This window comes from Oxyura jamaicensis, chromosome 14 (genome assembly GCF_011077185.1).
Source record: "Oxyura jamaicensis isolate SHBP4307 breed ruddy duck chromosome 14, BPBGC_Ojam_1.0, whole genome shotgun sequence".
In the NCBI taxonomy this organism is placed as follows: domain Eukaryota; kingdom Metazoa; phylum Chordata; class Aves; order Anseriformes; family Anatidae; genus Oxyura; species Oxyura jamaicensis.
In genome coordinates this window covers 6,514,334-6,540,742 of record NC_048906.1, presented here as the reverse complement: position 1 = coordinate 6,540,742, position 26,409 = coordinate 6,514,334, and the positions used below count along the sequence as shown (strand labels likewise).

General features: G+C 42.3%; 1 protein-coding gene across 2 annotated transcripts in view; it reads left to right on the top strand.

Annotated features, from left to right (window-relative positions):
* The window catches only part of FAM20C (FAM20C golgi associated secretory pathway kinase), a 59,289-nt gene extending 41,414 nt beyond the window's left edge, over positions 1–17,875 (top strand). For both annotated transcript variants that reach the window (XM_035339402.1, XM_035339401.1), the window contains exons 5-11: positions 3,675–3,767; positions 5,407–5,522; positions 13,029–13,209; positions 13,813–13,922; positions 15,509–15,590; positions 16,089–16,148; positions 16,724–17,875. In XM_035339402.1, coding sequence (XP_035195293.1) covers positions 3,675–3,767; positions 5,407–5,522; positions 13,029–13,209; positions 13,813–13,922; positions 15,509–15,590; positions 16,089–16,148; positions 16,724–16,976 — 895 coding nt within the window. In that variant the 3' untranslated portion in view covers positions 16,977–17,875. The remainder of the gene's footprint in view (positions 1–3,674; positions 3,768–5,406; positions 5,523–13,028; positions 13,210–13,812; positions 13,923–15,508; positions 15,591–16,088; positions 16,149–16,723) is intronic.
* The last annotated feature ends 8,534 nt before the right edge of the window (positions 17,876–26,409 follow it).

Below are 26,409 nucleotides of genomic sequence, written 5' to 3'. Positions count from 1 at the left end.
CCTCTCCCACCGTCTGCACCCTGTGCAGGACCTGTGTCCTGCGTGTTGTGAGCTTTTATTGCTGCCACTAAGGAGCTCTGACCGTCGTCTGCAATTTGTTGTCTGTCGGAAGTGTGCACTTCTGCGGAGGGTTGGGCACGTCAGTCTGTTTGCTCAAATATCTCGTTGCATGTGTCATTTTATTAGGCAATAACCTTCAATAACCATCGGGTAATAAAACCAAAATAACAGGGCTTATATATATATATATATATATATATATATATGTCGTTGTTTTTTTTCCTTTAAAACACAGCTCTGATTTAAAACATGCTATGGGCTGGATCAGTTCCATCGTTGTTTTATAAGGTATTTTAATTGACCTGGAATGGGCTCAGTTCGCAGCCCTTTTCTTAGAGACTGAGGGTGTTACAGTGCTCTGAAGCCAGTGTAACCAACAGGACTTGCTCACTGCCCACCTGTGTTACTGAGAGCAGAGTTTGATTTCATAGAACCATAGAATTTGCCAGCTCCCTATATTTGCACATCAGAGTAGAAGATCATTAGAAGAATTAGCACCAAACCAGGTGATGCACTGATAAGACCACACACACTAGTACCAGGTTTTCTAATACAATAAAATCATGTATAAATTCATTTGTATAATTCAAAAATGAATATTATGATGTAGGTGCCCTTTTAACACCATGAAAGCCATTCTCATAATGGTCCATTGATTCCATCGATTCAGTGCTGTGTTAGGCTTTTAAAATGCAGTTGTGTACCCTAGGCTATGATTGTCATACGTGTTAGCATATGCTGGTGGTATGGTAGCCTGCTCTGGCTGAGGAGCTACCAAAAAAATCTCTTTAGGTGCAGCTATAGATGTCAAATTAACAATAATTTTTCTTTGAATAAAACCGGTGCCAGCTAAGGTCAGATCCAAGGAGCAAGGTTCCAGTTCTCTCAAGTGGGATATTGTAATATGTCATCAGAAAGGATTTTTCAAGGTTATTTCGGGAGAGGGTTTCACTTTAGGACCTCATACATAGTCGTTCTGCAGAGCTTTGCAAAGGAATGTATGAGGCGGCTTGGAGCTGAAAAATACTCCTTCCAGCCTGCATTCAGAAGAACCCAATGTTTCCCAGAGACAGCAACACGGGTGCCGTGCCTGCCCGCTGTGGGCATGGAGCACAGCGACTGGGGCTGGAGGCTGTTCTTCTGTAGGTAATTAGAGAGAAACACCTGGAGCACCGAGGGAATTTAGAAGTTTGTTTCATGATCTATAGCCAGGTTGAAAAAAATACTGGTATTTCCACTGTTTAGATTGCACTGTTGATTTGGTGTCCATTTTTGAAGGTTTTAGGGCAACCAAGTTCATGATTTTCTAGGAGGGCGCGCCACCATTTAATAATACATTATGACAGGAGAGAAACATGTACAAACAAGTCGAAGCCTGCAGGAGAACTGTACTTATTCCCAAATGAATAATATCCCCAGCCATTGCCGGGGGTGGCAGGGAACAAATAGAAAAGTGAAATTAAAGAGACCAGACCATCCCAGCGGTGATGTGCTGGCTGCCCAGCGTGTCGAGCTGTCGTGGGGCCATGGGGAGAGCTGTGCTTGCAAGATTGAGATCGACCCTTTCTTTAAGTCCGATTTGCTGGAGTAAGATTTTCTTGTAAAGGAACAGCCACGATTCATTTAAAGTCTTTGGGAGATAAAAAGCAGATGGCATTGATTAGCTAATTAATAATATTTTCTGCAGCTTGTTGGCTGTGCTGGTATGTGTAAAGTTTGCAAAAGCTTGGTATGAGTTTTTTTTTTTTTTGATTTGTTGAAGTAATTGATTATTTTAAAACCTGGAACAGAGGGAAAGCTATATGCAGATGTGTAATTTTTCCAACAGAAATATCTTTAACTTTTTCTTTGCATTTATATTCAAGGCTCATTTCTTAATTTTTGAGGGGAATATGCACAACGAGGGTGCAGCTCTCCTAGCTCTTGTCTTGATTACACTCTGCGCTGTGTGACTTGCCACAGGCGTCTGACTCTCCTGTATTCCTCTTTGTTGGTGTGATCCTCCCCCTTTGCAGTTATGATGAGGCAATGCACAATATTATTTTTTATTTTGTTTTATGCCAGGCTTACTTTCAGCTTGTCTCCTTCTGAACCCTGGGCAGCCACAGTAGCCAAAGTGCTGATTTGATTTGCCCTGTAACATCTGCCAAGCATTGGCCATCTCCATGACCATCAGAATGGTCCCTGCTGTTTTGGCTGGGGCATCACTGGGGTGTTGGACACCCCTCTGACCTCCTGTAATACTGGACATGTCAAATATCCTGATGGTCTCTCTATAATGGCAATTGTTCAGCACTTAGGGTGAGATGGAGTACCTTGCTAAGAAAGAAATATAAAGAATAATGCCTGAGAAGGGATATCAGCTTTTCAAACCTGCTGGTGGCATAGCAAAATTTTCACATGACCAAAAACCACAAGACTTATTTGGTTTCTTCAGTAAGGTGGACGTGGGGGACTTGCAGGCGTACCAGTCCCATCAGTCATCATGGTCTGGGTGGAAATGAGCATGGCTAGATGCAGCTTTGGGTTCCCAGCAAGTGCAATAAGTGCAGCTTGCTGCAAATTCTCTGCAGATTTGAGCTCTGCACCAGCATCACCCCAAAGCCTTTCAAGTGACAAGGTCCTGGCACAGAAGCTTTAATTTAATTGCCAGTGTGTAGCATAGGTGATGCACGAGCTGTCAGCTGGCCACCTGTGACAGCTGGGAATGAAAAAGAGCTTTGGAAAATTATGTTTTCCCCTTCTGGGGAAGTGTCCTCCCTTGCAGATGCTGTACAGAACAGCTTTGCAGTCCTTATTTCATATTTAAGACTTAAGACAAGGGTATGATGCAGGTCTTGGTGGGGCCCAGACATTGTACTGGTGAACCACCTTGAGTTGTGCTCCATCCAAAAGCCACCAGGACTGGAAATTGCCTAAAATGAGACAGAAATTTGCTCCTGTTAATACAGAACTTTCTATTTTCTATGTAGTTGGGTGTTCAAGCTTGAGCCTTTCTATTTCCATCAGAATGACATTTTTTATTGTTTCTTAAACTGAAGAAACAACAAATTCTGCATCTTCTCTGGAGCACGGTCTTGTTAATGTTCTTTGAAACAAGACATGTGTCGTGGCCATCAAACTGCAATGATCCCATTTCTTCTGAAATGAGAAAAACATGTCACTTTTGGCTCTAAGTAATACAAAGGGAGAGTCATATTTTAGATAGGCGCTACATGGCTGCCAAAGATGAAAGAAAAATGTTATTACTTTTGGAAATTTCATAATTACAGTTAATGATAATTTAATGAAATGGCATTGTCTTCACCGCTATCACTAATGAAATGTTTGAGAGTGATAAAATAGATCTTGTTAAATAGAGCAAGAGCCTTGAGTAGAATAGCTTTTTGACAGCAGCCTCCATGCACAAGTCGTGGAATACTGTTTTTTGTTAGAGTAGTTTAAAACAGAAGTTAAAATGAAGGCTACATTGCAAATAATGCTCACAAGAAGTATTTAAAGGCCTTCCATTAAGCAAACAATACTGAACTCCTGAATAACGTGCTGATGACTGAGTATTGCTCCTTAGAAATGCTAACCTTTCATTAAAACACTTTCCTTGTTTTTCTTTGCAGACAAACCAGAGAACAAGAAACGCCGCCTGACTTTTTTTATTTCTCAGACTATGAAAGACATAATGCAGAAATAGCAGCATTTCACTTGGACAGGCAAGTAAAATGAATTTACATTAAAAGAAAAAGTGGAAATATTGTGATAAGTTTCTGCACTTTGCCCAGCTCTGTAATCGAATTACTTTTAAAAAAGGGGAAGGTGGAAAAAAGGTTGGCAAACACCATGAATAAAAGAAACAGAAGACGATGAAACAGTAGATTAATAATTAGGAAATGTGACTTACTCAGGGAATGAGAAACCTGGCAATAACTTAATTCTCAAAAAGAAAGAGAAATGATATTGAAGGTAAGCTGAGAAAGGAATTTCCCCTGTGATCATGAAGTGCATACGGAAAGGACCTGTCTCCTGGGGAATGGGCAGCACAAGTACAATGGGAATCTAGCTCACCCCAATTAGCTCCAGGGCACACAAATCCAAGTGCAGCATGGGGAATTGTGTGAGTGTTCAGAGAGGAATAATTGCAGTGGAAAGGGGATTCGGGTTTCACAGCCAACAGTTGGGGCTCTCCTGTGTCAGGAGAATACGTAGACCACAAGATAGTAGGAGGGAGAAGACACTGATGTTCATCCTGTGTTCCTGTTAGCTGAAAATGTGCCTCCAGCAGAGACAGAGCAGAGTATGTTGGATAGTCCAAGACTGGAAATGGACTGGGGACTGCCCAGATTAGAAGCAGGAATTAATTCATGAGGAACTATTAATTGTAGGGCTAGAAACCATGGCATTTCACAGGCTGTTAGAACTGAACCTGCTTTCTCACTTTGAAGTGCCAAGAAACATCCTTCCAAAAGCTTAAGTTTAGGGCCACAAATTATTTGGGGCTATGTGTAGTGTTGGTGCCTTCTGGTTTGATGGGCAGGATGAGGGAACCTATCAGCAGGTCACATCTTTAAAAAATCTTCTGTATTTTATTGTTGTTGACCTTAGTGTTGATTCCCTCCGTTTCATATTTTATATTGCCATTTTAAGCAGATGGTGCTGTAGGAAAAAACATTAATGGAGTTCCTGCAGGGAGGTATGTTAAATATCCACATGCTAAGCAGAAAAAGCAGTGTAGAAAATCTTAACAAAAGCTGGCAAGTTTGGGATTGAAAAAGGCTCTTTACCCACCCTTTGCCCCTGGGAAAATTTTTTGTCTTGGAGAGGTTGATTAGGTTGGTATAAGGGTACTTAAACAGGGAGGAGCGGAAGCAAATAAATCAAACAAGTACTAAGACTGTCAGAAAAAAAATAAATAAAAAGTTTTAAAATCTATTAGATGGTGTTTATGGAAGAAAGAGGCTAAAATCCCATTCCTCAAGTCACTTAAAAATTGATGAGCAAAATGCTTGCTATAACAATCCTGAATTGGCACAAGGTCAAAACCAAGTCTCTGCTGTCTCTTATTTGTGGAATTTTATGTCACTTGCTTTTTTTTTCATGGAACAGTGTGTCCCCACCCTCTTCTGTACATTGAGTCTGCTTCATCCTATGTAGGCAAGTCAGAGCTGATCATATTCAGGACGTATTTTGTAGCATATTATCAGAAGGATTATCCAGTTTAAAGTTGATGGGCTTTTTACTCCTTAAAGGCCACAGATAAATGTGCCTTCAGAGTGTAATGAACCTTCCTAAAACCTATCACTATCATTATAATTTAATCCTTTACATAAACTGCCTCTTCTCTCTTTCTCCCAGGATCCTGGATTTCCGTCGCGTTCCACCAGTTGCAGGTAGACTGGTTAACATGACGAGAGAAATACGAGATGTTACTCGTGACAAGAAACTGTGGAGAACGTTTTTCATCTCACCAGGTAGTCTTGGAAATAGCACTGTATTCTTTCTATCCTGCCGAACACGTACTTAAGGGAACGATGCGTAGATTGCTTAATTGCTCAGATATTTCTAATAGAACTGTCTTCTAGACCTTTGAATAAAAATAAATGTGGAGACATAGCCTACAAAGAAGTCTTTATTGTTTTGAATTGAGTGCCTTTCCCCTTGACAAATTATCCACAGAGACAGGCTTTTATGTTCACAAAAGCAATGTATTCAACAAATGTTTTATGCAGAGCAATTTCTAAAGCAATTTCTTCTGTTGCTCTCAGTTTACCCCAAACCTTATTACTTAGCCCATTAGTTATTTAGACCTTTTTTCTAGTGCTATGTGATCCATCACTTCTGGTGGTCAGATGCATTTATCTCTTGGTTTTTACTGGAGGACCAAAAGCCAATTTTCTTGGAGTCATGTGCCTCAGTTTTTATTACAAGAGGAGTCTGAAAGAAAAGCAAGGCAATAAATGTATCCTGCTTCCGGCTCACATTCACAGCTGTGCAGAGGCTGGACTGAAAGTGATCTGAATTGTTCCCAGTCTTGTACTTGCTTTGAGGACTGACTGCAGGAACCATTACCTCCCTCTATTTCTAATATTCTTCACTCTTTCACAATGTCTGGTGGCCCTCACCAAGAACAGAACTCCACAGGGTGGGAACTGTACAAACACGGGGTGAAACCACATCCTGGTCCCAGAATATACAAAAATAGGTAACGACAGTCAAAAGGTGGGAGAGGTGGTAGCCTCTGGGGTGCTGAAACAGGGGAATTAAGTTCCAGGTTAAGACACGAATGTACATTCTTAATTATGTTCATAGGGAAAGATTATATAGAGAAATGTTCATTTTAAAGCATTTAGCTATGTCCAGTGAGCTTAGCTGATATTAGTTCAGCTGCGTTCAAATGTGTTGCTGAACCTGGGCTATGCCTTGTGTAAACAGGAAATCTGGAGTGGAAATCTCCAGGGTTCTCTCCTCAGCTTGTGTCATTGGCCGGCAGTTGTTTATCCCAGATCCCCAAAGCCAAGACCCAAAGACTTCATTGCAGTTTCTCCCAGTGTAGCAGTATTATTGCTGATAGCTACAAAGCACAGCCATGTCACTACAGAGCTTTCTCTCTTAAAATGTTCATCACACTGTTGTGAGCACCCATAAAGCCATTATTATGGCTGTTATTTTTAGCTTAATATTTATATTCAGCTGTGCAGGACACGGTTGAGGAGACCGTTATTAATTCCAGTAACTTCACTTGTGAAATACATTACACAATTACAAGAGGTTTCGTCCTACCACACATTACGTGTGCTCCAGTTTTACCCATACAACTGAGAGTGTTCGCAAATGTGATGTGCAGGCATTGTGTGCACAACCGGCCACTTGTCTCAGTCCTTTTCTCTCCCCTTCTTTCCCTCTGTCTCTGTCCATCTGTGTTGTTGTTGTTGTTGTTTTTTTTTTTTTTTTGCTTGATTTGTTTGTAGGCAAATAATTACCCCTCAAAGATGACAAAAACCATTGCAGTTGTTCATGTGCACAAGATACTTTGGCTCATTTGAAATATAAGACATTTTGTTTGCATTTTAGCAAGTAAGACAAGGATTAGCAGGCTTGCTTGCATTCTAGTCTTCCCAGGTTATATATCAAGGCTTAGAGGTGAACTTGAGTGATTTCTGAGAATTACAAAACTGTACCTGGGTATCGAGCAGCTTACAGCAGCCACAGCCCCACAATGCTGAGTTAATGCTGCCGGTTCGGATGAAGATCTTCATCTTGTCATTACAAAATTCCAGACATCCAAAGGATGATCCAAGCATAATCCTTTATTCAAATTTATTTAGAGGCCTTGGATAAATTCAATTAAAATATTTGATTAACTATGAATCAGGCTTTCCGTAGAATGAAGCGCTTAAGCAATTATTTTTTCTTTCAATTTTACATTTCCTAAATCAATATACTTTGCTTAAATCATTTTGGTTACTTGCCAGAGTTCTTCCCTACAAGGCCCCCATTTAATTAGTAGGATTCTCATTAACATATGCCCAGCCTCTGCCTTGTATTTCATACTGACCTTAAAAGGCAGGCATTAATTAATGCCTAATGAAAAAGTAATAAAAGCCCTAAATTAAGCAATTAATTCTGTTGTGCTACATGGATCCTTGCAAGAACTAGTCCACACACCCACATGAAGCTGTCGAGGCCCCCTGGGACTGCCTTGCAGTCGGCTGTGGCTCTGCACCTCCCTCCCCAGCAGTGTCTGGTTACAGCAACGGGGGACACACTGCGTCTGCCAGAGATGCAACAAGCCCTGCATGTGATTTATTTCATACAAAACTCTTCCCCTCGGGCCAGGAGGCCATCATTTGCAATGAAAACCCTGTCCAACCTTCAGAGGTTCGTTATGAGCATCATGACTGATGATGTTCACCAAGACACGGTGTTTTTCCTTGGACCAGCATGGGGATGTGTTGGAAGACACCTCCCTGCTTTTCAGTGCCTGGGCCATCTCGCTTGTCCCATCAGGAATGGAAACAGGAGCCTCTTACTGCCTCAAAGCTGCTGGCAGATGTTGCTCCACAGCACACAGCATCCGTCCTTCCACCGGGGAGTGCAAATGGCTGAGAGCAGGCAGGGCTGCGAGGGGCAGGACAGGGTCAGGCAATGCAGTAGGCTGCATTCAGAGAGAAAGCAGATTGCAGAAAAACGCTCTTCCAGGCAGTTTGGACTAAACATGAAAAATGGAATTAGGTCAGTAATTATTTAAATTAATTTTACATCCTTTGCGGTGGGGTAGACTGCAGTAGCCCTGCTACTTTCACAAATGAATGGTAATTTGCTAGGAAAAAAAGAGACATATTAATGATGTCAGCCTTCGTTTTGGAAGTAATTGAGGCAGCAGCTTAAAGAAATCAATGTTACACAGCTAGTAAGCATTATGTTTTTGTTCATATTAACCAATTCCTAGGAATTATGGATTTTTTTTCCTCTTAGCAAACAATAGCAATTCTGAATTAGCTATTATTTTGAGCAGGTAAATGAAAGATCTTTTCATGCATTGCTTAGTAAATATTCAGGGTTCTTTCCAGTGCTTGAATTGCACAGGCTTGCTAAATGTCCTCTATTAAGAGTCATGCAAATCTCAATAAAAGAATTGCTCTGCCAAGCAATTTGCTTTAAGGTATCTCCACTTGTTCCTTTTCTTCCCAAGAAGAATTATTGTTCAGCTATCAGGGTGACGCACAGAAAATGTTCAGATGAGTACACAGACACTCTCTTCTTAATTGTTGTAATTAGGTGGAGTTTCAATCAACAGGCGTGGTGATTTCTGCATGGATTTCATTACAAGTCATGACCATTCATCCTCAGATAATGGAAGTCAGACATTTGTAACACCATTCGGGATTCTCTTGCCTCCATTGTGCTTTGGGGAAACAATTTTGTTTATTTGTTGGCGGTTTTTTGTATTTTTTTTAAATGAAGAAGGAGTTTACATGCTGCAAATTCACAGCATTTGAACATTTCACAGTATATGAACATCCCTTTCTGCTTTGCCAGCACTGCTGCTGCTGCCATTTCTACCCAGCCCACAGGAGTACAAATTCCTGGCGGCTGCTCCTTTTGCAGCTGTACTTTGGAACTCTCGTTTTTCGCTTCCAAAGGCCAAACCCCGCTCTCTGCAAGGGCCTGCCATCAAAGCCCCAGGTTTGTGTCTCCAGCTGGAATTTCCTACTCGGCATGCTGTGCAGAATGTGGGTCACCTACTTCGGTTTCCAAGAGGCTTGCTACTGCACCTTGAAGTCCTAAATGAGAACTGTGATTTTCTATCTTTGGTACCTCTTTACCTCTGCATTTTTAAGAAACCTTAAAAATCTTTCCCCAGATAATTCAGGCTGCTTCATCTCACTTGATGTGTATAAGAACTAGGGTACACATATCAGGATATCTATTCTGTATCCATCAAAGCAGTTAATTTAATAATCACTTGAGATCCAGCACCCTGTCACCTCCACTACCCCCAAAAGTCAGACAGGAGTGATGGAAAGTAAGTACTACATGTCTGAGAGAATACCAGATGTCAGAAAAGCTTTGTCATCAAAAGAAACTTCTCACTAAGAAATATGCTTGTGTTTTTGCTGCACATTTGCTGTCCTAATGACAAGACGCATCCCGCCGTCGCTCAGAGGTTGGGCTCCTCTTGAAGGCAGTGGGGGCTCTGCAGGAAAGTCAATAGCTGGAGGAGCCCAGCGGGAGCAGAGCAGCCCATGTGCCAGCCGTGTCGCCCTGCAGCAGCAAATGCGATGGCTGCGGTAGCCCCCGAGCTTTCCTGAAGATTTATCTGGATACGAATGTGTGATTACTGTCAGATGATTAGTCCCAGTTGCTTCCGTTGACAATACCAAGCAGGGTTTCATTGTTCCCAAAGTTAAATTCGGAAGCAAACTATTAAACACAGTATTTATCTTCCCTGCTGCGCGAAATGCTGTGTTTAATATAATTCCTTTCTGGAAAGGTCAGATTTACATAGTGTGCAGCAGAGGCTGCGGCAGCGCAGGAGGGGCATCACCGTGCTGTTTGCTCTTTACAGAACTGGTACAGCTGCAGATAACCACACATCTGCTTCCCTCTGCCAGGTCATCCAGCCTCTGGAAGATAAATTGTCTCAGGTGATCAAGATAACTATGAGTGGGTTCCTTCCTGGCACACAGGAGCAGGTGGTGCTGACACAGCTGAATCAAAGCAGGAGCCCCACTGCATCTTCAGTGCAAACATATGCTCTGGCTGCAGCGCAGGGGAGAGCCCTACCTTCCCACCGAGGCAGCAGGCACCTGGGAAATCAGGGATCTCTTCATATCTCCTAATTCTTTTGTGCTAGCCTGCAGCGAGCGGCAGCATCTGTATATGATTTCTTGTAAATCATCCCTTGTGGCAGCTTGGAGCCCCTTGAAATACTTGGTCTGCAAGCATTTCTTTTAAAGGTATAAATCACAGATGTTTCTCCCCAGTTTTTATTGGCTGAGAAGATCTCAGCCTTCCTAATGACCCACTCTGATCCTCCCATTCGCAGACCATCTGCAGCTCACTGTGCTGCCCGCAGGTGCTTGGACAACTTTTCACTTTCATCCTGAATTATGGAAGAGGTTCACATGGAGGCATGAAGCCCTCCTGGTTTTGCCAGGATGATCAAAGGCAAGTCGAGGCACCTGTGTTAGCCTTGTAAAAACTGCGCCAAGTCCATGCTGTGATAGCATATTTTGAACAGGAAACCCATGAAAGATCATAGACAGCAGGGCCGTGAGCCCACGGCTTGCATTAGGTTGGGTTTGTTTAGATGTTGTTTGATTTTAGGCTAAGAAAATGAGTGGAGTCCAAAGGAGGGACACTGATGTGGTCCTGGGTACAAGGAGAAACTGAGGGATGCAGATTCAGATGAGCTGTGCCAAGGCTTGTACTGGGGTTCATCACCAATCGCCACGCCAAGTGGCTTTATGGCCAAGGACATGGTCATTTCTTAGCCCATGGGAAGGCTCAAACCACTGTTCCTTTAATTAAACTGTTAAGGGACTAAGTATATCTTAAATGTAAGGAGAAGTTTTAAAAATATTTGTTAAGGGTATTTTGCACGATAAAACATTTTAATAACAGAAGGAAAAGTGCAGGCATTCTGAGTGCTCCCTTTCTTGCTTTTGTTATTTCTGTTCTTTATTTTCTCTTCTCCTAAGCACTTTTCTTTCAGTAATTGTCGGCGAGGTTTTTGACCACAGGGTAAATATTTCTGGAGTGAATCAGGATGTGTTTAACTGGTATGAGCCAACTGTGTGAATGTAAATATGCAGTTCGGGTAGGAATTGTACCTGAGGTCAGAGAGGTGGGTGGCTGTTCCAAGCTAGTCACAACAGAGGGATTTGAAAAGTATGTGTCCAGCATAAAGTAACCACAGTGTAATGGACAAATCTGATGACCATCAACAGAGGCTTGGAAATGAAGAGCCAATTGAAGCTGCCAAGCAGTAAAACATCAGCCTTTTAGTCCGATTATTTGATGTAATTCCAGGATTAGCAGTCAGAACCATATAATATATGGCTAGTTAATGCAATCAAAACCATCGCAAGACCTTCTCCACATTCTTGTGCTCCTCCTTCCCCACTTGCATCCTTGTGCCCTGCTTCTCCATCCCTCCTCTTACCTTGATGGCATCAGGGATTGCCTTGAAGGCTCCTTCACCTCTTCACCCATTACCTCCCTTCTGTTGCACACCAGCAGTGCCCCAGTCCCACTGGTGCTTTGCCAGCCCTAGGCTGGCTCTGGGTTGTGGGGACATGCCCCAGGGCTGGGGGTACATCACAGCAATGGGCAGAGCATGGTGCTGCAGGGCACTGCTGCGATGAAACCCCATCACTTTGCCTCCTGGAGCCACGTGGGCTTCTGCAGCAGGCAGAAAATAGACTCCATCTACTCACCAGCCCTTCCTGCCTCCTTTACACTGATCCTGCCCAAAGGGAGAGTAGCTCAGAAGCAATATCTGAATTTAAAGGCCTTTGGGGGAATTAGGAAGCAATGTGACTTCTGCATCCTTGTGCTACTGTGAGCAAAGGGCACAGTCTTCCTCTAATGACATTCTATGTTCACAAAGCAATTGCAGGAAGAGCTGTTGCACTCTGACAACATCAGCATCATGATCCTCTTCTTGTTCATAGCCCAATGCTGGGGTCTGGGGACAAACTGCTGTCTCCCACCTCCAGTGGGAAGGGGGTTCTTGTAACAAGGTAGATGATTCCTGTTGGTACAGATATGTGTGGTGGGAGCTCTGGGGAAACTTTAGGTTAACACACACACCTAAACCCGCTGCAGGTCCTTTTTCTGTGGTTGATGGAGTAATGTGATGTGTGGAGGAGAAAATTTCTGTTTGGGATGTGTGGTGGAAGATTTACTTCTGTGTTATTTCCACCTTCCCCATACACCCCCACACGAGTCTGCATGATACATACTTCTCCTTGGTAAAGCTGCCAACTCTTCACACACCAGCAAGTAAATGGATGAAAGGTTTTTGTCTGTTCTTAAAGAAGTGAACCAAGATTTGAAAGGAGGCTCAATTTTGGCCATGTCATTGTTTGCCTGCAGGATTTGGGGTTTCAGCCACCCCGGTTAGCTTGGAGTAACAAATATATGCAAAAAGATGTATCAGTCTGGGACTGAAAGGAAAAAAAAACAAAAAAACAAACACATATAAAAAAAACAAAACATATATTTTGTCTTTTTGGAATATAAATAAACTGGAAGTAGTCACAGAGAGCTTATCACAGGGTGTGATCCCAGCCACTGAAATAAATCAGTCTTCTAGTGGTTTCAGTGGAAGAAAACTATGCATGGTAACAGTGGTATCTGGGTTAGGGCTTTATTTCTGCTTATGTTCCATTGCACACATCAGTATTTTTATGAATTCTTGAACACTAATTTAAGAGTAGGCTTTAAAACTGTTTTTCTTTATTTGCCAGCCAACAACATCTGCTTCTATGGTGAATGCTCCTACTACTGCTCAACTGAGCACGCCCTGTGTGGAAAACCAGATCAGATTGAAGGGTCTCTAGCTGCTTTCCTTCCTGATTTGTCCTTGGCTAAAAGGAAGACATGGAGAAATCCTTGGAGACGTTCATACCACAAGCGCAAAAAAGCAGAGTGAGTAGCGGTGAGCAAAGGGGTCGTTCACCTGCTGTGAATATCAATAGGAAGATAAAACAGTGCTTCTTTTACCTGATCTAAAGCACTTAACTAAGGCTTAGGAGAACATTTGCATTCTGTCAGTGGGTCCAGCTCCTGGGAAGGGACAAAATACTTGGGATTGCAAGGAGCTCTGCATTATGGTCCGAACCTGAAATGACCTTCAATGGCATAATTCCCTGGTGGGATACATACCTGCAGTGGCTTTTGAAAGGATGCAATGGGACCTAAGTCCTAGCAGAAACAGAAAGATTCACTGCTCTCCTCAGCCCTAAACAAGTCTCAAATGTTTTTGACTGATGGTGCAGCTGGTCCCCTAAATCTTGAAACTGTTAGCCTCATAGTTTCCAGTCTTGTGTTTTCCTTCCTTTTTCATCAGTCACAATCTTTAGCAGTTGCTCGGATTACTTAAAGCAGCCTGAAGAGTCTGCTGCCTCCACCTGACTCTGTCCTCAATTTAACATGATACAACTAGATCTTTGCGAAATAACAATTTATTTTTTTTTAATACTCTGTAAGCTTTGCATGTCATATAAAATATCAAAATATCGGCTTTTCCAGATGGGAAGTTGATCCAGATTATTGTGAAGAGGTTAAACAAACACCCCCGTATGACAGTGGGACCAGAATTCTGGATATAATGGATATGACAGTTTTTGATTTCCTAATGGGTATGTTTCATCTCTTTCAAAAATTAAATGCAACATTTAATTAGAATAAGAACCACTTCTTTATACACCACTCTGCATAGCTCAGCAATTTACTAAAGCATGGTTGAAGCTGCATTTACAGTATATGCCATTCTAGATGATTATGAGAAAATGCAGATTTACATGGTTATGTATTCCCATCAGCACAGATTAAAAGAACAAAGATGTTCAGAAATGCACAGTGATGAATGCAGGTCATGCTAGTCTCCTTCACAGCAGCTAAGGGCTTCACAATTTGCCTTAGTGAGTGCCTTGCCATTGTAATGTGTGCCTGTGCAAGGATCGTTAGTTATTGGCACATTGTTTTCATCCTCCAGCTGTAGTCACTGCTGCTTGCTCTGTATCCTGGGGGTTGAGACTGGGGGGTGGAGAAGTATTGATTTGTCATGAAGGCAACTGCAGTAAATAACAGGAAGATTTTCCTGTTTAGGTAACCTGGCCACAATTAAATAATTTTTTAACAAGTAGATAGTATTCCAAGCCTTCTCAGTGGTTAACGCTGAGACATTTGTACATGAAACCTGTCCTGCTGCAGCCAATATAACTGCAAGGTGCCAGCACACATACTCGATCCTTGGACACGTGCCAGCATGGACGTATCCTCTGCCATTCCCACTACTGAGGTTTCTGCAATTGACTTCAGCAGGAGAGGCCAAGTCCCAGCTCAGGAGCCATATGTTGCATCTAGAAGTGACTCAAGTCCCCATCATGAAGACAAAGTTCCTAGCTTGACACTAATACTCTGCACATTGACCGTAAAATCATGTATCGGACAGACGAGGGTGCCCAAACAGCTGTTCAGCCATACCAGGAGCACCCTAATCCACATGTTAGAGCCATAATATTGCTTTGGCTTTCCAGACAGACAGAAATTTGGGCAAAGTTCTTAACGAAGTTAAAACAGGATATTTGGTCATGGTTCAAAAATACTAGTGAAGTCATATGGATTAACATCCCTGTTTGAAGGGTACATTTTTCCCCCCTCAGCTAAGCGTTGCACCCAGCATGCATTCCATTGCTTCTTTGTGCTCCACACTAACTGAGGGTTGGAGCAGCTGGGCTCGTTTTCAGTGACAAAGCTGTGCTGGCTCAGGATGTGGCTGTCTTGTGGATGACCAGGCCATTGAGGTGCCATTGTGCTCGAGTGGAATTTCCCTTGGTGTACCCCGGGAGAGGGTTTTCTGGAGGGCAGGAAGGTTTATTTTTGTCTCCCGGTAGGTCCTCTAGAGCTTAAGTGTAAAAGCTACAGGGAGAAAGAAAAACCCATCTTCCCTCCCAGAGGCTCTGATGGTGAGACGTTTAAAGGAGATGTTTGGGGATTCTCCAGGGAATTTATGGGGACATTTTAGCATAAAAGACCATCTTGTAGTGTTACATACTTCGGGGTTTCCACAGTAGAAGTGAATAGTGCCAGTAGATCCGTAGTTTTCTCCACCTTCTACCTTTGGGGAGCGTTGGGATTCCTGCTGAACCATGGTTTTGGCATTCTCCTGGCCTGCACACCCAGCAAGCCTGAGTGAAAACGGTGTTTTGTCTTTATTCTATAGGTAACATGGATCGACATCACTATGAAACGTTTGAAAAATTTGGAAATGAAACATTTATTATCCACTTAGATAATGGAAGAGGGTAAGTACCTTTAATAATCTTTGTGAACAATGAAACAGTTTTGACCAAACTAATTACGTTATAGTAGCCATTATAAGATGATTTCTGCATCATGTGATTTATGATTTAGTAGCAATTATGCATATAATAGGGCAATATTACAAACCCCAAAGGGAAGCCAAACTCTTCTATGCTATGTGCTGGTCAGGCACAGGTTTGCCTTGGACACTTGTCCATACCTCAGAATTTACAAGGAGAACAGTTTAGTAGAGCAGGGTACAAAATAAATATTTTTTCCCCCCGTTTCAGAACAGAAAAACTGAAACCCACCAATACAATAGCATCTATTCAAAATAAGTGGCTGAACTTGGAGTCCAGATTTCCACAGCTCCAGTCCAGTTAAGCAGAACATAGACAACTATGAACTTTTTACTTAAATTTCCTGGAAAAAAAAAAAAAAAAAAAAGTGAGTGTCTTCAAAACAGCTTTTGTCACATTTTTGTTCTTACCTTTAAATAGGTTTGGAAAATATTCCCACGATGAACTTTCCATATTGGTGCCTTTAAACCAGTGCTGCAGGTATGTTTTGTCTCTGTACTTGTTCCCCATTTTATGCAGTTGTTTCCACTAGTAGGACTGAAATGTTCAAGTGAACCGTGGAAACAAGGAGATGCTGTGATCCTGCCTGGAGAGTCTGACCTGAGCTAGCCCTGAGCATTGGCAATGACGTGCTGAAGTGCTTTACTGAATCAAGATCTTCCAGCAGGAGCATAGCTGTGAGCTGTTGTGAGAGAGGCTTTATTAAGATTTGGCTTTATTAAGGCAACATACACATCCCATTGGAGTCAAGTGGGAACACTCCCCCCAGCTTGTTTAAGTGCTTCCCAAAGGTATTTGTTCCTTGATGCCCCTGGCAAAGATCTTCAGAGGACAAGTGATATTTAGAGTTTCAATTTTGCATGAGATTTTGCCCATCTCTAAGTGCTCCTAGCCAGGTGAAAATTGGAAAATCCAGAGTATGACACCGTCTGGTTCTGACTATTTCAGATCACATTGTGATATTTTTACTCTATTATCAGTATGCTGACTACAAGCCCTGTTGAGATCAATAGTGATGAAAATACTGATCTGCTTTTTTTTCCTTTTTCTCTTAGAATAAGGAAGTCTACCTATCTGCGATTACAGTTGTTAGCCAAGGAGGAGTACAAACTCAGTCTCCTGATGAAGGAATCTTTGCTAAAAGATAAAATAGCTCCCATTCTTTACCAGCCTCACTTGGAGGCGATGGACAGGCGGCTGCGGATTGTCCTCAAGGCTGTTAGTGACTGTATAGAAAAGGATGGTTATGACAATGTGGTTGAAAATGACTTTAACACTGATGTTAACACTGTTGCGACCGAGAGGTAGTGAAATCGCAAGACTACGTTTTTACCAGCCAAATAAAGAAGATTCAAAAAGGAAAAAAAAAAAGTCTTGCAAAAGACTGTGTATGCCACTTTGTGAATTCAGTGAATTCAGAAATGAGATGTAATTGTTCCCAGAGTAGGTAAAGTGTAGACTCTGCAAAGGATTAGTTCATTAAGAAAAATAAGTCTAACGTGATGCGTTTTCATTAGTTCCTATGAAGAGATTATGAAAAGGTTGAGAAAATATTCAATGACAGACAGCATTCTGATAGCAAAACACCTCCTGTCCTTTTTGTACAGAAAGGAGGCCTTTACTTAATATTTTCTATTTATATATGGTATATCTATGAAACCCCAGACCTACCTACCAAATTTAACTAAGAGGGACGGCATAGTTTTGTGACTCACACTTTATTTGTGGTGACAGTCCACTTAGTATTTTGTGTTAACCCTTTAAGTGCTCTAATCCACTGTATCTTATTTAAATTGAATGCTTTCTTTTTTTCCAGCTACTCAGCATTTAAAGGGTTAAGGCATTATGAACTTTTAAAGGCAAATAATAATAATAATAACAATAAAAACAGTGGTTACCGGAAGGGAATTTCACTAATTGTGCATTGACAGGAATACTTGAATGTTGGTTTTACAAAGTGATGTAAAATGACAAGTTGTACTATTTATCCTTAAGGAGGTGGCAGCTCTTATCTTTCTAGACTATCATAGCTGAGCTGCTACTTTTCAACTTTGCTTTTGATAGTTTTGTGTAAATATATACATATATGGGTAAAAAGCTGCTTTCAGCAGCTCTAGGCTTACTTTTGCAGCATTTTTGTGGAATTGTTTGCAACGTGGTTAAAGTGCAATAAAGATATGGCAAAATGTGTAGCCATCACGTGTAAATGGATTCATTTTTCATTGCAGATCTTGTTCAGGGCAAAGCTGTGTACATCGGCCAAATATTCCAGAAGTAGTTGTTTAAATTGTTGTCCCCTTCTGTAGCAACAGCAAGTCAAGCTAAAGCAGGGAGCTATAATATACATTACAACTCTGATAAGGAACACAGCATTGAAAATGGCTGATCTTTAGTATGAAAGTATTATTTTGATTATCATTTCAGCATCCTTTCCTCTTGCAATTATAGCTGTAGAAACAAGCTGTATAGCAACACCTTTAAAAGATTATGGCTTGACACACTGCCCAGAAGATTTAGATACATCAGTTCCTCTGGACTGGGTTGCAAAAGCCCTTGAAGAGTAGGAAATCTCAGCCTAAATTATCTAGAAATGCAGTATTCTCAAGCAAATAATTTTGAATCATGCACAGCTGAGCTCATGTAATACATATTGAGACTTTCAGGCCAAAAGCAAGCTATAAATTGAACAAGTGGCTGTATTTGACTTGTAAAAACATGGAGTGGTACAGAAGGAATCCCTCACTGCTCTTTTGGGTAGAGGAGAGAATTTATTATGACAATATTCATCACAGACATAATTCTCAGCTGTCATTTGTTTCATTATATGTCTTTCTTCTCAAGGATTTATAAACACATATTTTAAAAGCTTGTAGCCAGGTAGATTAAAAGATAGGCATTACAGCATAACCCAGCAGTATTAGCACTGCGAACAAGAGGAAGAACTGCTCTATAGTCTCATTCACTTCTTAGGTTGATATACAATCACTAAAAAATTCCTTTGTTACTATTTTACTACCCATTTAAATTCCCATGACTCTCACATACATGGCATGCAAAGATGACAGAAGAGCTTAGATTCTGCAGCTGTCCATGCACTTGGAAAATTTCGATGTTACCCTGTGGCTCTTTTCACTTTCTGAGATCCAGCTGCGGTAGTGGGGATTTTCTCTGCAACACAGCACTTGCACTGCTGCTCCCTCTGTTATCCAAGAGATGCAAAATACAGATTGCGAAACGGTGAGATGGGTTTTACATACTTATCTGTATCCTTCATCCCCCCGGGGTTACACGGGACTACCTGCATGTCCTTGCTCTCTTTCTCCCTCAACAAACTCAATTTGCCTCCCTTGCTTAATCCTCAGTGCTGGGCTGTGATTTTCCTGCAGGTGCAGCTTTTTCTCTCTGTGAGATTGTGAGACAGGGACAATAGGTGATGCTTTCATCACCTATGGGAAAAGCTCTGCTTTCTGCTCTTGGGGTCAGTTCAGCCAGGGCTCTGGGTCTGCAAACCTGATTTTCTTTTGGAAAGCAGCACTTGGCAGCCTCTTAGCTGAGGGAGGAGCAGATGCAGTGAAGATCTTTGTTCTTTAGAGGCTGGGCTGTAGGTCAGGAGCTCCTGGCAGGGAGGTTCAGTCTGAAGGTCTCTGCTGAGGGCTGTTTGGTGTGGTCAGAGATACAAACTCACTGCTATGAATTGGAATTTGTAAAAACTAACTAGCAGTATTTATGTAGAATAATTAAGTAAAGGTTACTTGTCCTTGCTGTATTATAACCATCTCCATCAGGTCTCCAAGTTTTTCCATTTCCTGAACTTTGATGCTTTTGCTTGCAAACTCTGTGCTATGGTTCTTTGTAATCCTACAGAAATTATTTTTGTCTTCAGTGAACAGCAGTTCTTGGTTACCTCTGATCCTAAATTACACATACAGAAAAGGTGGGGGGTCTTCTCTGTAGGATGGGACTTGAAAGTGCCTTGGAAGAAGGGAGGTGTTAGCTAAGAAACTGGGAGAAGTTTCCCTTCCCTTGTGCCTCGGGTGAGAAATTGAGGTGAATTAACCACACCTAAGCAGTGCAAGCCCAAATACAGGTTGGAGTGTTCAGGCAATAAATGGCAACGGCTGAGTTCAAGCCCTTTGTGTGGCTGGGGGAGCTGAAGACACAAGGCTGACCTAGAAGAGGTTGCTGTGTATGGAAGGGCTGGTTAATGAAACAGGCTGTGGAGCTTCTCAGTATATACCAGGAAGCTCTGGAGTGTTTGTAGTTGTGCTTCCAGGTAGCTAAAGTTTTAACTCATTAATTCTCTGGGTATTTGAGAAGGGAAAGGAATTACTGCCTTGTTCCAGTATTTTTTTTTTTTGATGTGGGTATAGATGAGTGGGCATGACAGACAGGAAATCAGGGGGAGCGAACTCATGGCTGCCTTTCAGCTCCTGGGGCTAAAACAGCCTAGGGAATACCTCTGTACAGCCCAGGGAGGAACAAACCTTTGCTGTCTGGGGGCATCTGTGTTGCACTGGGCCAGAGCTAGGGTCTGGCCTGAATTTCTTCTAAAAACCTCCATGGTATTTCTGAGCCTTTAGGCAAGGGGCATTGCCCTCTGGGGTGAAATGAGTCCTTCCACGGGCAGCAGGAGTTTTCTGAGCTCCTCCAGCAATAGTTATAATTTGAGGGCCTCTTCGAGAACAGCTCTTTTCCCCCCCCCCCCCCCCTTTCCGGGGGGGGGTCTCATAGAAAGGGCAGTGGGGGGTTGGTGTGAGGAGGTCACACACTTCTGCACGCCCATGTGGCAGCAGCTTACCGCAGTGCGAGCCGATGGCTCCGAAAGGGCTGTCACTGTGCGTTAGGTCAGTAATCCCTGAGCTAAGGAGGATTAGCACGAGGCGGTGTAACATCTCTTTAGGAGTCCTACATATCTCCCAGACAAAAAGATTTGCTCTAAGAAGATAAATAAATGTCAGAATCCAATTGGTTTGTCTCCGACTCAGAAATGGTGTAGGAACAGCATCCAGACAATAATATCCTGAGAAATCTGCAGTTGTCTGTCAGGGGCATAACATGTTCAGCACAATAAATACAGTATGCACAATAAATAACAGATGAAATAGATAATATACTTCTAAAAGCACCTAATTACAACTGTATCTGACAGCCTAAAACAGCTTACTGTATTCTCCTGAGTAATTCAGATGAGAGCCTCATTTTGTTTGGCTGGTTTTATGTTGTTCAAGCATCAAAGGAAATTCACACAAATTAAAAGAACTCTCATTGTTTGAATTAGGTATCGCTGTTGTGATCAGTGGTACTGGGCAGAGCCCATGATGTATATACAAGCTGCAAGCCTGAAGGAGGTTGTGGTGTAAGCAACAGCAGGAAACATTGCGTAGGAGGAGGAACATGGGATTTCAGCCCGACTGCTGCCTTCGGGCACTGAACCAAAAATGAGTTCACCTTACATGGGTGATAGAGGGAGGAGTGTCCAAAGGGTAATGTGATGTGGGGCCATACAAGGCTACCTGGTACCCAGGGGTCGAGGTGGACACCCTGCTCTCTTCCATTGCAGCAACTGCATCATCACCTTCACACATCCCAACACCACCCGCGGGCTGTCCCTGCATCACGGCTTTTGTGGCCCCAGCCTAACTGTCCTGAGTTTCCAGCTTGGAGCTGGGCCCACGCTAGAGCCTTGATGATAGAGCCAAGCCTTCTTCTGGTTCTGAATGTAGGACTGCAAATATAATTTTCCAGAAATGGGTTCAGATATCAGTTGTTTCTATAGACTTGCTTGCCATTGATCATTCACTGAAATATTTTTTACAGTACACCTGTGAAAGTGATTCATTGGTAGCCTCCAGCCAGTACTCAGACTGTGACCAGATCAAAATTAATTCAGTAAGTACCCATCCAGTGCTTTTGAGGACTGTCTGGAAAAAAAGAATTAAAAGCTATTCAGTTTGGTGGCCCAAATGACCTAAAAACTCTGTACAGGCCAGCTCTGGTCTTGTGTAAGAAATGAAGCAGAAGCAAAAGGGAAGGCTTATTGATTTGGCAGCACTGGTACCCTTTCCTCTAAAGCAAGGTCAGACTGAAACTTTGTCCAGAGATTGTCTTCAAGAGCTGCTGGACTGCATGCCATCAGCTGCTCCATCTTTTTCAAGATACTAAATACTTTCCAAGGATTTATGCAACTTTGATGTAGTTGGCATGAGGAAGTAAGGGGATTTTGAACACATACTGCGGAATGCCTGAATTGTGTCCAATCCACTCTGTGAAGACTGATATACTAGGAGATCAGCTCCACTCAAATGACCTTCATACACAACCATCACTGGCCCTTGTCAGAAGTTGCATGTGTTATGTCTTGAATCTTGCTCAGATACGGGTCTGAACCCAACTGCTTGCAGCTGGAATTGGCAGCTTGAGCTAAAGCAGAATATCTCAGAATTGGAGGTGTCAGATCAGAGCACTCTCCACTGCTGTGAATGTGGGAATCTGGGTCACGTCGTGCCTTGGCCACTGTAATGAGCAACATTAGGATCCCTACATAAATTCTTCTGCCACCTGTTCTAGAAAGGAGCTCACTGATTAATAGACACATGTATAAAACCACCTACAAGCTTCAGTTGACCCTAGCATAATTTCAAAATACATCCCAGGGTGGCTAAACATAGATCCTACCCGAAAGACAGACAATTTAAAATCTCATCCCTCCAACATCTGGTGCTGTACTAATGCCAGCCAGGTGTCACTTGAGAGGTGGTGGCTGGGGTGTGCTGAACTACAGCGATCTCTGTACGTCTGCATCACTCGCTGGAGCACCTGGGTGCTGCAGAAGGTGCCATAAATCAAGCAAGAACTACAATCTGCATGCATCTTCTGAACCCTCCTGCCCAGCTAAACGACAGAGGAAAGTTAAAGCTCTCAGCAAAATGGAAGCAACACAGCTGTGGAAGACCAAGTGGGAAGAAAGTTGACAAAGGCAAGTTGATGCTCAAGCTCTTCCTTGCAAACACTGATCCCTAAGCCAGGAGCACCACTTACTGTTCTGATCTCAGGTTGAGCTTTGGAAACTGGGGACAAATCCTCTTCTGAGTTGTAAACTAAGCAAATCAGGCTATCCCAAACTGCAAGTCACTTTTCTTCTGGCATTTCCTCCTTAGTTCTTCACCGTTACCATTTTTGCAGCCTCTTAGAGTAGCACTCAGAGTCCTTGCCACAGGCAGCACTTCATAAATAGTGAAGATAAAAGACTTTTCCTGGTAGACCATTGAGGAAGGTTCACATCATTTTCCAGATCAAATTCAAACTCTTTTTGCTGATGTTTAAGCAAATCAGTGAAGCCAGTGAGAGTTCCACAGAAGCAGACTTCAGGCCTGTTATCTTCCTCGCCTGCCCCATTTACAGATGAATAGTCTTGCTGACTTCCTCATGGGATTCTTAGCTATAAGATTAAATAATTTATTATTATTATCTCTTCTCTAGATTGTTAGCTGTTTTCTTCACTGAATTGCTCTGGATTTCCATTTTTAATGGATGCTTTCTTAGCCTGAATACGCTCCAAAATTCATTATTTATAAATTGAGGCATCTATAGCCAAGTCTTTGCATTGTAATTGCAGGTTTGTTTAAATGCTGGCAGTGGCATTATACTCAACTTGTTGCAGCGAATTTCTTTATGTGGTTCCTGTCTACAGAGCCCTCACTTTTTGACACATATAGAAGACATCTATAGGAGACCATGTGATAATTCATCTGAAATCACATAGTCCTCTGGAGCCCCCTTATGAGAGCCTGACCACGTGCTTTACCTTCATTGTCCATCTGAGGGCTATATGATGCAAGAAGTCGGTGGAAATTTCTTTCCAAAGAAGCTGAAATAAGATTAGAAAGCTACATCATGACGCAGGTATTTGAGTGACAGCTCCAATGGAAAAAATAGACTTTTTTACCTCTTAAACAGGCAATTGTAGAGCCATCCCACAAAGCCTACTCAGTCACCAGAAAGGATCAGTGTTTTCCTGTCAGAGGACCTAATCTGGTGAAGTTAATGGAAACCTTCCCAGTGGTTTCAAGTTTCTTTGGATCCAGCCCAGAGCAGCTGCTGAGGGCCAGTGGCACAGAGTTGCTCCCTGAGCTGCTGAAAAACACCCTCAAAACTAGGATGTTAAAAATTAAAAGAGCATAATGGTTGTACCAGCATGCCATTTGACCTAGTGGTTGTGTATCTGGTTCCTGGTTAAACAGTAACACCTCAGCTATGTGCATGGGGCTCAGTTTTGCAACAGGTGAAAATAAATGTTACCTACCAAGCAGGGAGACTAAAATCGGAAGAAAAATATATGGACCGTCCAGTCCTGTGTAATCTTCAAAGAGGATACAAACCAGCTGGCAGGGTACTGCATATTCATGAGATCATTTCACACATCCTCACTCTTATTACAGCATCCTATCTCAAGCCTGTCATGCTTGATTAACTTTTTAACAGGTTCAGGCACTTATCTGCCATGTCTCCACCCGTGGCACCCCAGACTGGATAATTCAGACATTGAATGCTGGTGACTGTGGAGCACTGCCTGTCTAACAGCATCCCACAGCAGCCTGAGAGCCCATTCATTACACTTTCCCCTGTGATGCTAGAAATTGTGGCGAACTGACTGGTCAGGCACAACTTCTAGCAGCCAACAAGCTTCTCATCTGCTCATCAGCCTTCAAAACCCTTTGCAGCAATTCATCTAAACCAGTACGACATAGGGTGGGTTATCTGTGCTGTTTGGGCATCTGAAGGCAATCATTCAGTATTCAACTTATAGTCTTCAGTGCAAAGCTGCAGGCATGCTACAAGTAGCACACTCACTGTGATAAAGATCCCTTCAGCTGTGCAGTTTGTAAGAACCCAAATAAATATAAAAAGTGATATGAAATAAAGAAAATGTGTTTAAATAGGACCACTATTTAAATAGAGCAAAAGATTTAAGGCCAGCAAAGCCCCAGTATCAGCTGAAGAGCAGGTCCCACTACCTGCTTCAGCAGCACAATCTGCATGCCCTGTTCCCCTATTGTCAGGCACAGTCAGGTGTCCAGCTTTTACTGTAAATTAACTCATCAAGAGGACCACCACAATCACCCTGCTTGCAAATCACATCTGCTTACAAGTGTACTTGAAGAAACCCACATCTTCCTGCAGCACAGATTCAGGGGAGGATGGAGAACCTTTCCCTGTGTTTCTCAAGGCAACTGTCCCAAAATATGTAATTTTCTCTCTTTTTTAGGGAATGCGTTATGGAGAGTTGCATTTTCTCCTTTCTCTGCAACATATTCTAATTTATAGGATGAGATTTGTGATAATTGAGTTCAGAGCTGAATGCTGAGCCTTCTCCATATCCCCCGGGGTCTTCCTGGGAACAAGATGGATTGCCCAGTATGTTTCAAGCAAAAAATAATGAATGAATAAATAAATACATGAATAACAGCATGCCTCATTTTGTCTATCTCCTAGAGAGAGAGGAAGCTGATTCCTTAAGTATCAGGAATGTGCTCATTATGCAAAAATGGCAGAGCAGATGCACATATTCATAATAAGTATATTAAAAATCTCATTTTAGCTCCTAGAGGACAAGTGCAAGTGCAAAATTGGGTGCAATTATATTTATCTTCCCACCTATGGTGTGCTTTCATTTGAATATGTATTTGTTTGAGCTGGCTGTATCTGGAAGCATGGAATTTCCTGTGATTGAAGAAACAAATTGTTGAGACTACCGGCCTATCCCAGTTGGTGTCAGAGGGCTGATCCAAGGTCCCCTGAAGTCACAAAAAAGGCTCTCGGTGGGTTCAGCTGGCTTTGCATCCAGGCAAGGGCTTGTCTCATGTGCAGCCAGTGCTAAGTGTGTTAACAGCGACACAAAAGAGCAGCGGACACAATGCCAGCGTGGCTATTCATCACAACTATCATTTAATCAAACTAACATGATGAACTGATAATTGGGTGTCCTTGCAGCGACTGCACAGAGTCAGAGCCTTGGGTAGGGTCCCCTTTCATACGCAGAAATAAATCAGATGAGGAGTCTGCTGTGGGCAAAGAGATTAATCTTTGGTATGAGCATGAACAATAGTGGAAATAAGTGTTGCTCATGAGACCATCAGTCTGTGCCTGACTGCAGTAATATGCTCGGTGCTTGTGAATGAAAGAAGCTGCTCTTTCATACTTTTAAAGTAGAATTAAAGGCTGTTGAAGCTCTACATGCCCAGGCTTATTAAAAAGCTGTGACAGCAAAAGCCTGACTGGGTCTAAGACAATTAATTCAATGGAGATTTTTCATGCTTTCACTTCAGCAAGAGCTAAAATACAGGTGGAGATAGAAGACTGAAGCCAAACAAGGACAGAATAACAGGAAAATTGGGAAGAGATGTGGAGAATGGTCCTACACAGGCAAGGGAGATGAACAAAGTCTTCCAGTGGTAATTGAGCAACAGGAGTGTTATGTGGTATATTCAAAATTCTTTTTAACTAACTTTAAAAGTGTATTTGTGTTCTCCCCAAATCCCTATCACCATACAATCAGGGAAAGCATAACCATTTTTTGAACAATGAACCACGGTGGTTATGAAAAATAGCACTCTGAAGAGCAAACGTTAAATGGATAGCAAGAAAAATAATTATTTTTCCAGAGGGGAAAAATGAAGAAGAACAAGAAGAAAATGCTGAAAATGTTCAAGAACTCATCTATTTCCTAAAAAGGGGTCTTGCC